This window comes from Arvicola amphibius, chromosome 11, assembly GCF_903992535.2.
Source record: "Arvicola amphibius chromosome 11, mArvAmp1.2, whole genome shotgun sequence".
Lineage (NCBI taxonomy): Eukaryota > Metazoa > Chordata > Mammalia > Rodentia > Cricetidae > Arvicola > Arvicola amphibius.
In genome coordinates, this window is record NC_052057.2 from 99,393,644 (window position 1) to 99,409,134 (window position 15,491).

Here is a 15,491-nt window from a genome sequence, read left to right on the forward strand (position 1 = left end):
CCCTGTGGTTCCCTCTTTATCTTCTAAAAGAAAGTCCTACCCAAGACCCAGGATATATCACAGGAAAGGACAGAATAGGGTTTGGGCTTACCAGTGTAGTTGTCCCTGAAGCGAAGACTAAAAAAAAAGTTTGACAAAACATGGGACTCAAATGAAAGTTTGCTGTTGAGTCTCCACTGAGTTCCAGACAGGGCAGCAGCAGCCTTTCCCCGCCTCTGCAAAGCACATCCTGAACTCGGAGTGGCTAAGGTTAGAGACCCTCCATCTGTGACCGTGCTAGGGTCACGTGAGTTCAAGGAACTGGCCGCGTAGCTCCCTGAGCGGTACGCTCAGGATACACTCACGTCGCGGGGTCGCCACGCGTAGTGTTCATCCACGTGGGTACCGGCAGGTGGGCTCCAGAGGCGGCAGCCAGGAAGGGGGCGGAGCGCAGGTGGGGCGGGCCTGGGGCGGGGCGAGTGCGGTTCCGGGATCCGGGTCCGGCCTCGGCCCGAGGCCGCCCGGCTCAGCGGGCGCAGCTAGAGGGTGCATGTTGGGGCGTGCGGTCTGGAGGCGCTGCCCGCGGGGGCTGCGGCGCAGCCGGGAGGCGCTGCTGGCTCTGCTGGCGCTGGCTGGGCTGGGCGCGGTGCTGCGGGCTCGAAGCGGGTCTGGGACGGTTGAGATCCGGACCGCGGTGGACCCGGTGCCCCCGCGCACTCCTCGCCCCGGGCGTCGCGAGCCGGTGCTACCCAGGCCGCCGCTGGACGCCAATGCCCTGGGCGCGCAGGGGGAGGCGGTGAGGCTGCAGCTGCAGGGCGAGGAGCTGCGTCTGCAGGAGGAGAGCGTGCGGCTGCACCAGATCAACATCTACCTGAGCGACCGCATCTCGCTGCACCGACGCCTGCCTGAGCGCTGGAACCCTCTGTGAGTGGTTGCGGAACAGGGCGCGTGGGATGCTGCATCCTTCTCTGGAGGAGGCGGTACCGGAGGGGCTATCCAGGGGGCGGGGAGGCGGGAAAGTTAAAAAAAAAATCAAAACGAACCTACGAAAGACCTAAAGACTCAGAAATTGAAGAGCTGGTAACTAGGTGGTGTCATGAATCCGGCGCCTCAAACTTGTCGTTCTGTCCCGAGAGGGTGAGACTCGAGTTACGTAGACTGGCAGAGTGTTGTGCAGTTAGACTGTGGGTGTGGCTGTGACTCCGGGGAGCTGACGGCGACTAGCACAGGGCCGGCTCCATTCATTGGGGTGGGTGTGCCGCTGCCCAGGGGTAGAGCAGAATCTTTGCGATACCCAATGGCTGTGGCTGTGTCCGAGGCCTGGAGCCGCCTTCCTCTCTCTGGTTGTTTAATTCCTGGCTTTGGGTGGAGGGCGGTGGGAAGGAGGGGTTGGTGGGAAGGGCACTTTTGGCTGCTGTCCAGCCCAGCTTGTAGGTGGTGCAGGGCCGATCCTGTTTAGTCCGAGCCTTGTTCCTGTTGAAGCCGCTGGCTTTTCAGCAGGTGAGGTACACGGAAACAAACAGCCGCAGGAGCTGCTGCCACCTTTGACCCTGGGTCTCCCGGCCTCCTCTGTCCTCTAGTTTGTTAGGAAACTTCTGGTCCCCGCTTGAGCTCTGCATACCGACTCAGAAGGGGGTCCTGGTTAGAGCCAGAGGGCTGGCCAGCTGTTACCATTAGGTGCCTGCCTCCTGCTCCCCAGGCCATGCTGGCTTTTTTTTTTTTTTTTTTTCGTTTGGAAAGGACTCAGAAAGAATAGGTAACACCACACTGCAAAATGTTGAAATTGGGCTTCAGGGATTGTAACCTTCCTAGCCGCTGCTGTGACACCCCCCCCCCCCCATGTCAGGGAAAATTTAACAATAGACTTTTTTTCTGCCTGAGGCCTTTCCCTTTTTCACAATGAATCTTTCCGAGATTGGCAACAATTCTCTTCTTCACCCGAATGCCTCAAGGCATGTTTAGCCTCTTGAAACCCCGGAGTTCTTCTGCCAGGGCTAGGGATCGATTTCAGGCTAGACTCAGGATTCACCCCCAAGACCTGGGAGATACCACCCCAGGTCTTTTGCTCACCAGTTGTGTGATCTCAGACAGTGAGTTCTGTCTTAGTTGATTTATCCTCCGTTTCCTCATTTGCAAACTTGGGAACTGACGACAGTCTGTACACGCTACTTAAGTGGGTAGGAAGAGTGCAACCCCAGCCTTCACAATCAGCTCACACCTGGGAGTCACTGCATGCTCCTAATTTCCCTGTCCTCTGCTGCCCTGGGTATACCTAGGGACTTCTCTTCTGGTCATCTGGGACTGACCATGAAGTTTTTCTTCTCCAGATCCAATTTCCTTTATTGTTAGGAGTTGTGAATATCTCTTTGCAACATGTTAGATGACCTGTGGGGCTTATGGTACCCTGTCTCCATGGTGACACTGCTGCCTTGTGTCCTATCAGGATTTGAGAATAGAGCCTGCTGTGCCTTTGACCCTGGGAATTAATCCAACCCAGCGGGATGGGCCTTGCCTCTGGCTCCTGTCACAGAGCCTGTGCCTTTGTTTCTGACTGTCCAGGAGAGAAAGGCTGAGCTGTGCTATGTCTCCGCCAGGACAGGCATTGAAGCTCAGCGTCCCTGTGGTCAGGCGTGTCAGGGCCTTGCATGGAGTCTCACATGGGTGGATTAATAGTTTGCCCTCCTTATTCTCAAGGAACAGGTTGCAGATCCCAGTAGACACCTGAATTCCCACATGGTCCCAAACCTTGCGTATACTGAACACTGATACCGTGGCCGTCTATTGCTAACAACGTGACTGCTGAGTGACTGCTGGGCTGGTAGTGTGTATACCGTGGGTATGCTGGACAAAGGGATGGGTGATTCATGTCGCAGAAAGGGCAGGCTTTGACTGTGTGATTTGAGAAGATATACGGTCCTCATGATTTGTTTCTGGAATTTTCCATTTAATATTTTTGAAATATGGTTGAGTAACCAAAGCTACAGAGAGTAAATGCACACATAAGAAGAGACACTGGAACTTCTGCATCAGTGATGAGCTAATCTGTGTCTTGATATTTGGGTCGAAAACTGAGATGGCTTTATCTGTTCATAGTGTAGGGTCCTCAGGAGTCCGGTTAATAAGCAGAGGGGTTACTCAAAATCCCTGGCTGTCAAGTAGGGAGAGCCTGTAAAGAGGGCTTCCATACTAATCAGAGGAAAAGCCCAGGTCACCCAGAAGGTCTGGCGCTTACCTTTTGTGGTGGGGAAAGTTATTTACTTGTTTGTTTTTATTATAAGAACTTGTGCCTCAGAAATTTTACCGTAGGAGAAGCAAAAACTGGGAAAAAAAAAAAAAAACCCAACAATAGAACATGAAGCCAGGCATGGCCGTGCACGTCTGGTTCCAGTCCAGGCAGAGCTGCACAGTAAGACTCTCTCAAAAAGTAAATGTAAAAAAAAAAAAAATCAGCTTGGAAACTCGGGAAAACTGTTATTAACATTTTGCTGTGTATCTGTCTAGACTTTTTCCAAGTATAGGAGTAGACTTGGGAAAATATACACATAGATGTGCGGGCAAGAACATAGTGTGCGCGTCAGCTTCCCAGTTTTTGCTGCCTTTGCATTGCCCTGCACATACATGCTACCAGAGGCAACACATGGGTCAGCCCAGGGGCATCTGCTTCGGCTCTCGCTGGCAGGGGCAAGGTCTGGCACTAGGTCTCTGCCTTTGGACAGGGCCAGATCAGTGAAGAGACTTGGGAGCTGGCTTTGCTTCCTTGAGATGTTGTAGAAGAGTTGACAGTTGCATGCCCAGCTTTGCTCTGTTAGTTCAGTGCTGGCTTGAGGAGGAAGAGGAGGAAGAGGAGGAGAAGGGGAAGGGGGAGGAGGGGGAGGAGGAGGAGGAGGAAACAAGGTGCCTTTGGATAGATGCAGGGTCCTTGGTCCTTTCACTGTTGCCCCTCATTGGATGCTAATGAGGAGGAAGGATTTTTCATTCCTCAAAAGCAGGCTAAAGTGGGGAGCCATATAGCTGGCCCTGCAGCCCTAGGGAGACCTTGGAAAGTATCAGTGTTTCTCCCAGAACAATGAAATCAGAATTTCTGTGGCTAGGTCCCAGGCTGACTGATGTATGACCTGGCTGAAAACTGCTGACTTGTCACTGTGGATTGCTGGCTCAGGAGCCGTGGGGAGATGGAAGTCAGAGTGAGAAGTGGTTAATAACAAGTGTGCTGAATCTAGCGAGGATGTATGTCACAAGCAGAGAGCTGCTAGCATGACCCTTCTGTACACTGAACAGAGTAATGAGATGTCTGCTGTAATGCCGTGGTCACTCACCTTCTAATGCCGTGGTCACTCACCTTCTAATGCCGTGGTCACTCACCTTCTAATGCCGTGGTCACTCACCTTCTAATGCCGTGGTCACTCACCTTCTAATGCCGTGGTCACTCACCTTCTAATGCCGTGGTCACTCACCTTCTAATGCCGTGGTCACTCACCTTCTAACGTCGTGGTCACTCACTTTCTAATGCCGTGGTCACTCACATCCTAATGCCGTGGTCACTCACCTTCTAATGCCGTGGTCACTCACATCCTAATGCCGTGGTCACTCATCTTCTAATGCCGTGGTTACTCACATCCTAATGCCGTGGTCACTCACCTTCTAATGCCGTGGTCACTCACCACCTTCTGACCTAGCTAGCAGGACAGAAGTCGAGTGACGGTGTGGCAGTGGCCCCAGATCTGCCTATGGGGATGCTGCGTGTGCCAACACCTGCCGGCAGAAGAGCACAGTTTCATGACCTTGTTTTCACTTCTTGACTGTGACTGCTGTAGCTCTGTGTGTGTCTGAGTTCAGGGATAAGGCTTAGCATGCCACAGAATCTCGAAGTAATTGCATCATCTGCAGGCCCAGGAATGCCCTGCTGGAGTGAGCAGGAGGAAGCCGGTGGAATTTCTTCTCTTTTTTTGCGGAGAGATGCCCAACTTAGTTGTTCTTACCTTTGTGAAACATCCCATATCAAGTGGGCATTGGAAGGGTTTTTTCTTGTTTTTTTTTTTTTTTTTTTTTTTTTTTTTTTTTTTTTTTTTTTGCTTTCCAAAAAGGATGGTAAAGCATAGGCTATCATCTTAGTCTTCGTCAGACTCGCCCGTCTCCTTTCTCTACTCAGCCCTTCAGATCCACAGAACCTCTTCAGTTTTGGATCCATTTTCCTGCCATTTCCTTTCACCCACTCTGGATCTGTGTGTTTTAGGTATATCATTGAAAGGCATGTTGCCCATTTTATATGTCAGGGGAAAAAATGGGCCTGAGGGGTTGGCTCGGTCAGTAAAGTGCTTGCCACACGAGATGAGGATCTGAGTTTGAATCCCCATGTAAAAGCTGGGCGTCCCCGTGTGTCTTAGTTACTGTTCTGCTGCTGTGAGTGAGACACCATGGCCAAGGCAGCTTATTAAAAATAGCATTTAATCGGGGCCTGGCTTACAGTTTCAGAGGGTGAGTGAGTCTGTGGCCATTTTGGAGGGGAGCATGGCATCTGGCAGGCAGACATGACACCCGAGCAGTAGCTGAGAGCTTATGTCTTATCTGAAAGTTGGAGGCAAAGAGAGTGTGTGCGAGAGACTGGGCCCCCCCCGGCATGGACGTTTGAAAGCTCAAAGCCCACCCTCAGTGACACACCTCCTCCAACAAGGCCACACCTCCTAATCCTACCCAAACAGTTCCAACTGGGGACTAAGCAATCAAGTATATGAGACTACGTGGGCCATCTTCATTCAGACCACTGCATGGCACATGCCTGTGGTACAGAGAACTATGTCTGCTGAGTCTAACAGCCATCATCTGCTTCAGAACAATTATGTGTCCTTTCAAGAGATCCTTCCAGTAAGGCCTGTTGTCTGATGATGGTCCCTCAAAGGAGAAAGATGGGGTAAAAGGATCATTGGACCCACATCTAAGATTCTAGCTGCTCCCTCCTGCACCTTCCTGTAGTGCTAATAACAAAAACCCAGAGACGAATATTGGGGGTTCAACCCAAAGATCAAAAAAGCAAAGCAGCCACATACTAGAGAGACCTTTTACCTCTACCAAATTTTCATACCAAAGGGGCGAGATCTGGTCTCCATGAATCCTCAGACTCCACACTCCAGTGAGTTCCTGTCTCCTCCCCTTTATATTCCTCTCACTGCCCAGCCATGTTGCTCCCGTTTCCACCTCCCTAGTGCTGGGATTAAAGGCATGCGATTCCAAGTGCTGGGATCACCTTTGTGTGAGCTCTGCTTCTCTTTTAGACTGATTCAATCTTGTGTAGTCCAGGAGGCCTTGAACTAAGAGAGATCCACCTGCCCCAGAGTCCTGGGATTAAAGGTGTGTGCCACCACTCCTTGACCTGTGTGTCTGACTAGTACGGCTGCTTTGCCCTCTGATCTTCAGGCAAGCTTTATTTATTGAAACACAAATAATATCCCACTACACCTTCCAGACTAATAGCACGTGGCCTCATGGTCTCCAGAGGTTCTGGAGTCATGGTGTAGGGAAGGTCACCTGAAGGGGAGACTCCATCTGTGCGGTTATGGGGAAGTCATCGTCTGTGCAGGGGTGAGACGTTTTGGTGGTGTGCCTCTATGGAGTCACCCATGCTCCTTATGTCATCCCTCCCTTATGTTCTGTAAGTAAACCCCTAAACCTTGTTCACTAAGTTAGACTTCGATGAAGTCAAACGTCAATCTGCTGTTAGTGCCCAAGAAGGAAGGGATGGGTGTTGGTTTGCATCTGCCTGGGGATCCTATAACAGCCTGTAATTCTTTCTGGGGCTGGGCAAGGCAGAGGCAAGTAGAAGCAGAGACCTTGCTAGCTGGCCAATCTAGTAGATTCCACAAGCTACAGGTTCATTGAGAGGCCATCTCAAAAAAATAGGGTGGAAGACATTCAGCATCATACTACTCTGTCTTCCACACTCATGCACACTTATGCCTGCATGCACACACACACACACACACACACACACACACACACACACACACACACACACACACACACACACACACCCCTTCCACCCAGATGTGATGGTGTTGTAGAATTTGGGACAAGGAAACTTTTCAGGTCAAGGCCAGCCTTGGTGATATAGATATACCAAGATCCTAACACACACACACACACACACACACACACACACACACACACACACACACCACACCACACACACACACACACACACAGATTTGAATTTGCATCTACCATCTTATTTTATGCCTCCTGTTTGTTATACACTTTGCCTTTTTTTGTTGTTTGGTGTTTATTGAGACAACATTTTTCTGTGTAGCTCAGGCTGCCCTGGAGCTCACCATCCTCCTGCCTTGGCCTCGGATCACACGTGTGAGGCACCATGCCTGGCTTGGTGCAATATTTTTGTTTTGTTGGTTTTTGAGTCAGGGCCTCACTGTGTAGGTCTGGAACTTCTTGTGTGGCTGATGATGGTATTGAACTCCGGGTTCCTGTGCCTCTACCTCCCCAGGGTTTATATCATAGGCTAGCACCCGGGGCTTTGTGTCGTGCCTCTTTCATCTCCTCTGTCTGCAGCAGAGTTTCAGCCTTTGGTTGTCTCAGGCCACTGACATTTTTGCTGAGTACAGTGACGTCGGTTTAAACGGGTTTCTCAGCTTGGGCTTCCTTGTGATTTATTTTTGAAATATGAAATGCCACAAAAATGTCATGGTTTAAATAATGATAAGCATTTATTATTTCACATTGTTTCAGTGGTCAGGGATTTAGGAGTACCATAGATGGGTGGATCTGCTTCAGAAAAATCTCAGTCAACATGATGCCGGAGTCATTTGTCATCCGAGTGCGGGGCAGGGCTAGAGACTCTGCCCCCAGGATGACACACTCGCTTATTAGCCATGGAGCTGCTTGAGTATTCTCACAGCATGGCAGCTGGCTTTCCTCATGGCACGTTCCACTGAAGAAGCATGGAAGAAACGTTATCCACCATGTCTTCTGCCATTCTTGTGTGGTAGTTTGAAATATGACCATGGATTCTTCCATATTGTTCCTTTCAGAACTGGATTGAATTCTCCTCTTGAATATGAACCAGAATCTGTGTGGCTTGCAAGAGTTCCCTGATGTTGGTGCTGCCGTGTCCATGAATTACAGCCCACAGTGTCTGAGGATGTAGCTCCTGCCTGGCTCAGTGCTGGTGGAGTGTCCACGCTGTGAGCCAAGCTGACTTTTCCTGGAGTACCTACCTGAGCCTCTGGATGCATTGGGGATGGGAATGTGGAGGTGGCTGAGAAGAGCAGCCCCTCCCCCAAACAGCCTCTCAGTAGGCCATCTGTGGCTCTGGAGAAGCCATCTCAGTGATAGTAGAGCCGGCTGTGGCCATGGTGCCTCATCTCTTACTGCAGAAGCAGTCGTAGCGTTTATATGGGGGACTTGGAATCTGCTAGAAGAACCTGGGAAGGAGAAGTGGAACTTGCTTGGAGTCTGGTAGGAAGGAGTGCCATATAGGGATAAGTTGTCCAGGGATCCTTGTTTAGATTCTTCACTTAGGTGGTTTCCTAAGCCTCCTATTGGATGCAAGGAATGAGCCGGGCTCTCCCAAGATCACTGGGACACAAACATCATAGCCCAGTGTACTCAGAGCCCTTTGCTGAGAGCTGAGCTTGCTGTTTGATCTCTCTGAGCTTCATCTTTCAAACAAGAGCAGAGAGGCTGGCACAGGATACATGTTTTTATTTTTAGTTGTGTGTACGTGTACATATGTGTACACATATGTGTACCAGAGGTATTAGGTCCCCCTTGAGCTGGAGTTATAGGGAGTTGTGAGCTATCCATTGTGGATGTGGGGACTCGAACTTGAGTTTTCTGCAAGAGCAATAATCACCTTTAACCACAGAACTATCTCTCCAGCCTAGAAGTGGTTTCGAAGGTAATGATCAAATACTGCATTTTATCTACAAGGGGCCCAAGTCCTCCCACCCCTCCAGCCCCATTTTGACATCTCTAAAATAAATATGTTCTGTAAAATTCAGTTGGTAGCATTTGCCTTTCTGGTTCATGACACTCTGTCTCCAGTCTGCTTATCTTTGATGAACTGCTGCAGACTGGAGCTAGGATAGCCCCAAGGCGTCATTCTGTTTTTAAGGTTTGACCAAAACAAATATATGGTTGTTATATGTTAAGAAGTAAATCCTTATCTTTTAGAGATACATTTAAAAATAGTATGGATGCTATGATAAGCAGGATTTTTTTTTTAAAAAAAAACACTCTGAGATGGGGACATTGGGAGAGGGTGATAAACATGGATCAAGATTGGCTGTGTGTGGACAACTGTTGTTGCCGCGAAGTCACTGGAAGTTTATGAGTCTCTCTGCTGGTCATGTTTGAAAATTTTCAAAGTAAAATAACATGGAAACAATGCCAGACGTAAGTTAAGGGCCACATGCAAAGTGCCCCCACTTTGCTTCACCGCGTCTGGGTGTCTAGTGTTTGTTTTTCATTGTTTTAGTTTGTTTTGAGTCAGGGTCTCAAGTCACCCAGGTGGGCCTTAAATTTACTACAAAGATGAAGATGACCTTGATCTTCTGATTCTCCTATCTTTACATCCCGAGATGATAGGCATGCATCGTGTGGTACTCAGGTCAAACCCAGGGATCTGTGCATGCTAGACACGTACTCTGACCTACATCCCCAGCCCTGAGTGTCATCTTGAATGTCACCTCCACAGAGGCCCTCCACCTCCCTAGTTCTGTGGTTACTTCCTTCCCACCTCTCTATAATTGTTCTTTCGCTATCCTCCTTGACTTTATCTATAACATGGGTCGTTTTTGTGACTATTGATTTGCTTGCCTGATTACTGCCCCCTGAATGTAAGCTCCATGGATCGCACACAGCCCGAACCTAATTGGCACGTGGCAGACAGGAAATGCTTGGTGACTGACTGAGGGGTTCTACAGGAGCAGGGCTAGACAGTCAGTAGGTGTGCACTGTGCTCCTCTTGCTGTGTGGCTCTGTGGCTCTCCAGTCTGCCACTCACCTGTCTTTTGAGGCCTTCCTTGGCTGCCAGAAACCAGTAGCCTGGCTGCCTTTCAATGCTTAGCTTCTCCCTGTGTAGCTAGTGGCCAGGCCCCAGTGTCCAAACTGTGGTGCTTCTGGCCTCCTTCCATCTTGCCATCAGACACTTCTGGCTGATAATTTCCAGGCACCGTCCCACGGTCAGTCCCATGGCATTGAGACTGTTTTGTCCCTCAGAGGATAGAATGCCGTATTGACCAGGAAGCTGTCAGTGTAAGGTGACAGCAAACTCCCGAACAAACAAGGAGGTCATTGACTCCCATGAGCATTAATCATGGCCCCACCCTGGGACTGGACAGCTTCAGTTCCACCCCTGGAGGCTGCCACTTAACATTCTAGCCACGTGTCTAGTTTGTGCATTCATCTTCCCACCCTTTGGAGGCGAAATGACTTCTGGATTCTGGGGAAGGTGGGCGCAGTCCTTGGGTGCCAAGATACTGTGAGCAGAACTCGCTGAAATTGAAGTGGTCAGGTGCTAGAGGAGCACCGTGTGGCCACCCACTCTCCAGGATAGACATTTTCCTCCGTAGAGGAGATCCGGGGCCAGGTTGCTCTCGGAGGGCACAGGAAATAGAGAAGGGAGGAAGAAGCAGGAACAGTCAGGAGGAGGGAGCAGTCTGAGCAAATCCTGGACTAGAATGGGGTGGACAGATAGGACAGCTAGTGAGGAAGGATGAGTAACAGTCTTCCGCCCTTGGATTCTGTCTGCTTTGTGTGTTGCTCTAATCTGCACATTGCTTTACAGTTCAAAACCAATATCCCACAAGTGGACGTTGTTAAGGTTATAACTTTTCTAAGTGTCTTCTGGGGCTCTTTGTGAGAGAGCCCCTAGTAGATTATTTCCCAGGAGAAGCCTAAAGGCTGTGACCCGTGAACCCATCCTCTCCCCAGCCGCAGTACTAACGTCGTCTGGCTTGTTCAGCTTGTTAAAGTTACACTCCGTTTACAGATGCAAAGAGGAGAAATACGATTATGAGAACTTGCCCAAGACTTCTGTTGTCATAGCCTTTTATAACGAAGCCTGGTCAACTCTCCTTCGGACGGTGTACAGTGTTCTTGAGACCTCCCCTGACGTGCTGCTGGAGGAGGTCATTATGGTAGATGACTACAGCGACAGAGGTAAGCCCTGTGGAGGGGCCAGGGTGACGGGGTGGGGAGTGAGGGGTCAGACTGTGCCCAGCAATAATGGGATCTACTCTAGGGTCAGCTATTGGCCAGTGGGGAGAGGAGGCTGTATGGGAGCTTGGCTGAGTCAAGGAGGGCCATGGGGATCTCCATAAGGTGTTAGGATTTCAAGAGCCTGGTAGGAGCCACCCAGAGAGCTTGAGAGGGACAGATAGGTCTAGTCAGTCTAAGGGTTCAGTGTATTGTGTGAGGGATAGCCAAGGACGGGCTTGGACTAGGATGGAAGTGAGGAAGGGAAGGAGTGTCTCCTGCCAAAACACAGGACAGTGTTGCCTGAGGCGGGGCTAGTATATCCATGGAGTGTTTTTAGTCAGTGATCTAGGGTGTCTGGTTAAAGTAAGGACTGCCAGAAGTTTGGTGTGATAGGTCAAGAAGATGTCTGGACTTATCTCCTTCACCTTGCGGGGATTCTGTAGCTCCAGTCTGCCTGGACCAGGCTGACTCCTCTCCTCTTGCTCATTTTAGTCTGCCAGAAAAGTTAAAAGGGGGCGAGGAACACACCCTTTGTCTGGAAGTTCCCTAACTCCCTTCATCAGGCAGAACATGGTGGCAAAACCATGACCCAGGCGCTAGGGAATTAGGAATTCCATACAGTCTTTATCCTGGTGACGGTGAGCTCAGCTACAGTCTCCAGGCAGGGAGGAGATAGGGAACAAGCAACAGTGTTCTTGCTAGTCAGGCTGGAGTTTGATGCCCAGTGGAGCCCAGAACCAGTGTCCAAGATCAAGGTCCCAGGGTCTGAGGCAAGTTCCGCCATGATCTGGTCACACTTAGGCAAGTCGTTCATGTTCTCTGAGCCTCAGTTTCTTACCTGTGAATGGGTTTATCCAGACCTCTGTCCTGTGAATGGGATTATCCACACCTCTGTCTGGGAGTTACAGTGAAAGCTAAATGCGGTCATGTACACCCTGCTCCCATGCCACACTGAGTACATTTGTACCCCACCCCTACCCCCAGGGACTCTACGGCTTTGATTTCTGGCCTTAACCAGTTCATCCTCTACAAATGGAGTAGTCATAATTCTTCCGTTGTCGGATCACTGTGAGGATCAAATGAGATGAGGCCAGGGATGTGTGTTGTGTTCGTGCCTGGCCAGGTCTTAAGCCTTGTTAAATGCTAACTTCCGTTTGTATGAAATCTTATCAGAATTGTAACTTAGCTCTTGTCTGCCACATATTTCTACATAAGGAAAATGTCTACTAATAGAATTACCGTCTTAACAAAAATCATGTGTTAGCTTTCTGTCTCTGTAACAAAGCACCAGATGCAGGGCACTTAGGAGGAAGAAAAGGTTCCTTTGGCTAATAACTCTTGGAGTTCGAGGGCTTGGTGCATATCAGCTCAGGTCTCAGCTTCGGTGTGTTATAGCGGAAGGCATTGGTGGGAAGTTGTGTGAGAGTTAGTGATTGTACCTGGAGCCAGGAGCAGAGGGAGAGACAGGAGTCCTGTGTCCCCCTAGGAGTGCACTGTAACAGCGACCTCAGGACCTCCCCATAGGCCCTTCCTCCAGAAGGTCCCACCACCTCCCAACAGTGCCATCCTGGGGATGAAGCTTGATGGCAGTGAGCCCACAGAGGCAAGGGACTGTATTCAGTGGGTATATTTAATATATCCAATATTCACTTCGCTCTTAAAAGTGCATGAGTCAGCTTATGAAGGGCTTTAAATAAAGGGTTACTTAGGGCTCAGTGGTTAAGAGCAATCACTTGCTCTTCTACGAGAGGACCTGGGTTTGTTCCCAGCACCTACATAATGGCTCACAATGGTCTACAACTACAGTTCCAGGGGATCTGATGTCCTCCTCTGGCCTCTTTATATATCAGACATGCAGATGGTGCATGAACATCCGTGTAGGCAAAACTCCCATGCACATAACATTAAAATTCAGTCAATAAATATGTGTGTGTGTATGCTCATGTGTTTCTGTGCCTGAGTGCATGTGTGTGCATCAAGTGTGTGCAGTGCCCTTGGAAGCCAGAAGAGGGTTTTGGATCCTCTAGAATTGGAGTTCCAGGCAGTTATGGACAGCCTAATGTGGGTGCTGGGAACCAACTTGGGTCCTCTGGGCAGCGAGTATTTTTAATCACTGAACCCTCTCTCCAGTTCCCTATAAAATACTCTTTTTAAATTTTTTTTTTAAAGGCAGGGTTTCTTTTTGCTTTGGAGCCTGTCCTGGAACACTTGCTCTGTAGACCATGCTAGCCTCAAACTCACAGAGATCTGCCTGTCTCTGTCTCCCAAGTGCTGGGGTTAAAGGCGTGTGCCACCAATGCCTGGCCCTATGAAACATTCTTAGCATCAATTTTACTGAGTCATATGCAGTTACCATAACCCTCCATCATACAAAGCATGTGACTGAGCGGGCCTTCAGACGGCTCTCTTCCAGCCTGCCCTTGGTTCTGCACCTCCTGGCTGTGTGTGTCCTTTAAAGGGATCAGGGAAAAGCTAGATGGTGGGGGCTGGGATGAGCACCCTGCCAAGGATGTAGACCATTGACTGCTGTCCTGTTTCTGTCCATAGAGCACCTGAAGGAGCGCTTGGCCGATGAGCTGTCAAAGCTGCCCAAGGTGCGCCTGATCCGTGCCGGCAAGAGAGAGGGCCTAGTGCGAGCCCGGCTGCTGGGAGCCTCTGTGGCCAGGGGGCAGGTGCTGACCTTCCTAGACTGTCACTGTGAATGCCACGAGGGGTGGCTGGAGCCTTTGCTGCGGAGGTGCGTGGGCCACTCATGGGGGATTGGGGTGCTTGGGTGGGAGCAGGGACAGAATCATCTTGGCTGCTGGAGGGGTGTCAGGCCTGCATCAGATACCCTTCAGCAAGACCTTTGTGGTGGCACAATGGTAAATGACATGTGGAAGACGCCTAGATATGGCAGCTTGTGGGGAGCTGTAATCACAGTCAGCTTCTTATAGGGCGTATCGTCAACCTGGGCTTACACAGTTGTTGTGAACTAGAACCTCATGAGAATATGCATTTGATTGTATTTATTTCAAACATGGCTCACCTAGCCATGAGTATTGGTGAAACTCAGTATCCATTAAGTACAAGGCTTGGGGTCCTTGAAACTCAGAGATCCTAAAAGAGAGTGTGTGTGTGTGTATAGTGATGGACATTGAACCAAGAGCCTTAGGTATGCAAGGCATATGCCTAGAACTCACAATTTTTAAAGAATGTTAATTTCTTTAAAAATCAGAACTAAAAATGCAGGTATGCATGAGTATAATGAACCCAGCCTGTATTATTTTCATCTTTATGTTAGTTTAGTTGTAAAGTATACTTTTTAGTATACTTTACACACACACACACACACACACACACACACACGTCTTTAAGGCCATTCCCCAAGCCTCTTACTTCACTGTCTACACTCTGGGCCTGGCTGTGGTTCTCTGTAGCTCCCTCTCCCAGTCTCTGATCTCTCCACGTCTTCCCAATTGTCTACTATAGAAGGCAGGAGCTGGTTAGCAAGCCAGGAGTATGCCCAGAGGGTTCCCCTCTGCAGGCAGACAAAAGTCAAAGGCCAGACAACTTTGCTACTGGGAAACCGGCTTCGTGGCCTCTGACTCTTGGTTGCCAGTGTCTGTCTGGAAGAGCTGGGGATCCCTCCCCCAGTTCCTGGGTGAGATCAAGCAGCCCCGACTCTGCTTCCTCTTGCCTGGCTCCTTGTATCCTGCGGGTGTGACAGCAGCTCCTCCTTTCCCTTGCCTCTGAGGAGTGTCACCAGTGACAGGCTTGGGGTTTCCCTAGGCCTGGGATATAGTGTCATCTAGAATCTGGCCAGTGCCCTCACCCCATTCTCTTTCCTGCTGTGTGCATAGATGGCCACCCTTGGGTCAGTGTGAAATCTGAGGATCCCACCCTCCTGAGTTGATAAGCTGATAGATCCTAGACTGTCGGGGCAGCCCCTCCCTGGGAGCAAGGCCACCATCCCTGAGGAGCTGTCTATCCCGCAGGACCTGGGAATCCTTGTGGGGCATTTGCATCTGACTCTTAGGGCTTTTCCAGGCTTCTGGGTGTTCTCAGAGTTCACCAGGACTTTGGTGAACTACACGGGAACTCACTCCTACACGGGAGTGAGACCCATAGGCCTGTAGGCTGTGCCTAGGCAGTCTCAACTCTATAATGGCCCCTCCTCCAGGGACCTATGGAAATAGAGCTGTCTGGGCTGTCACGGCAGCTATTATTCTTGGCACCCTGCAGGCTAAGGATGTTGAGTAATCCGTGTTGTGCAAATTGAGGGTTCAGCTGTTAATTCTGGAAACTTCTCCATGAATACATCC

At 49.9% G+C, this 15,491-nt stretch overlaps 1 protein-coding gene across 1 annotated transcript in view; it reads left to right on the forward strand.

Annotated features, from left to right (window-relative positions):
• The first annotated feature begins 529 nt into the window (after window positions 1–529).
• Galnt12 (polypeptide N-acetylgalactosaminyltransferase 12) overlaps window positions 530–15,491 on the forward strand; it is a 28,367-nt gene continuing 13,405 nt past the window's right edge. The window contains exons 1-3 of the mRNA XM_038347994.1: window positions 530–903; window positions 10,979–11,148; window positions 13,735–13,924. Coding sequence (XP_038203922.1) covers window positions 530–903; window positions 10,979–11,148; window positions 13,735–13,924 — 734 coding nt within the window. The remainder of the gene's footprint in view (window positions 904–10,978; window positions 11,149–13,734; window positions 13,925–15,491) is intronic.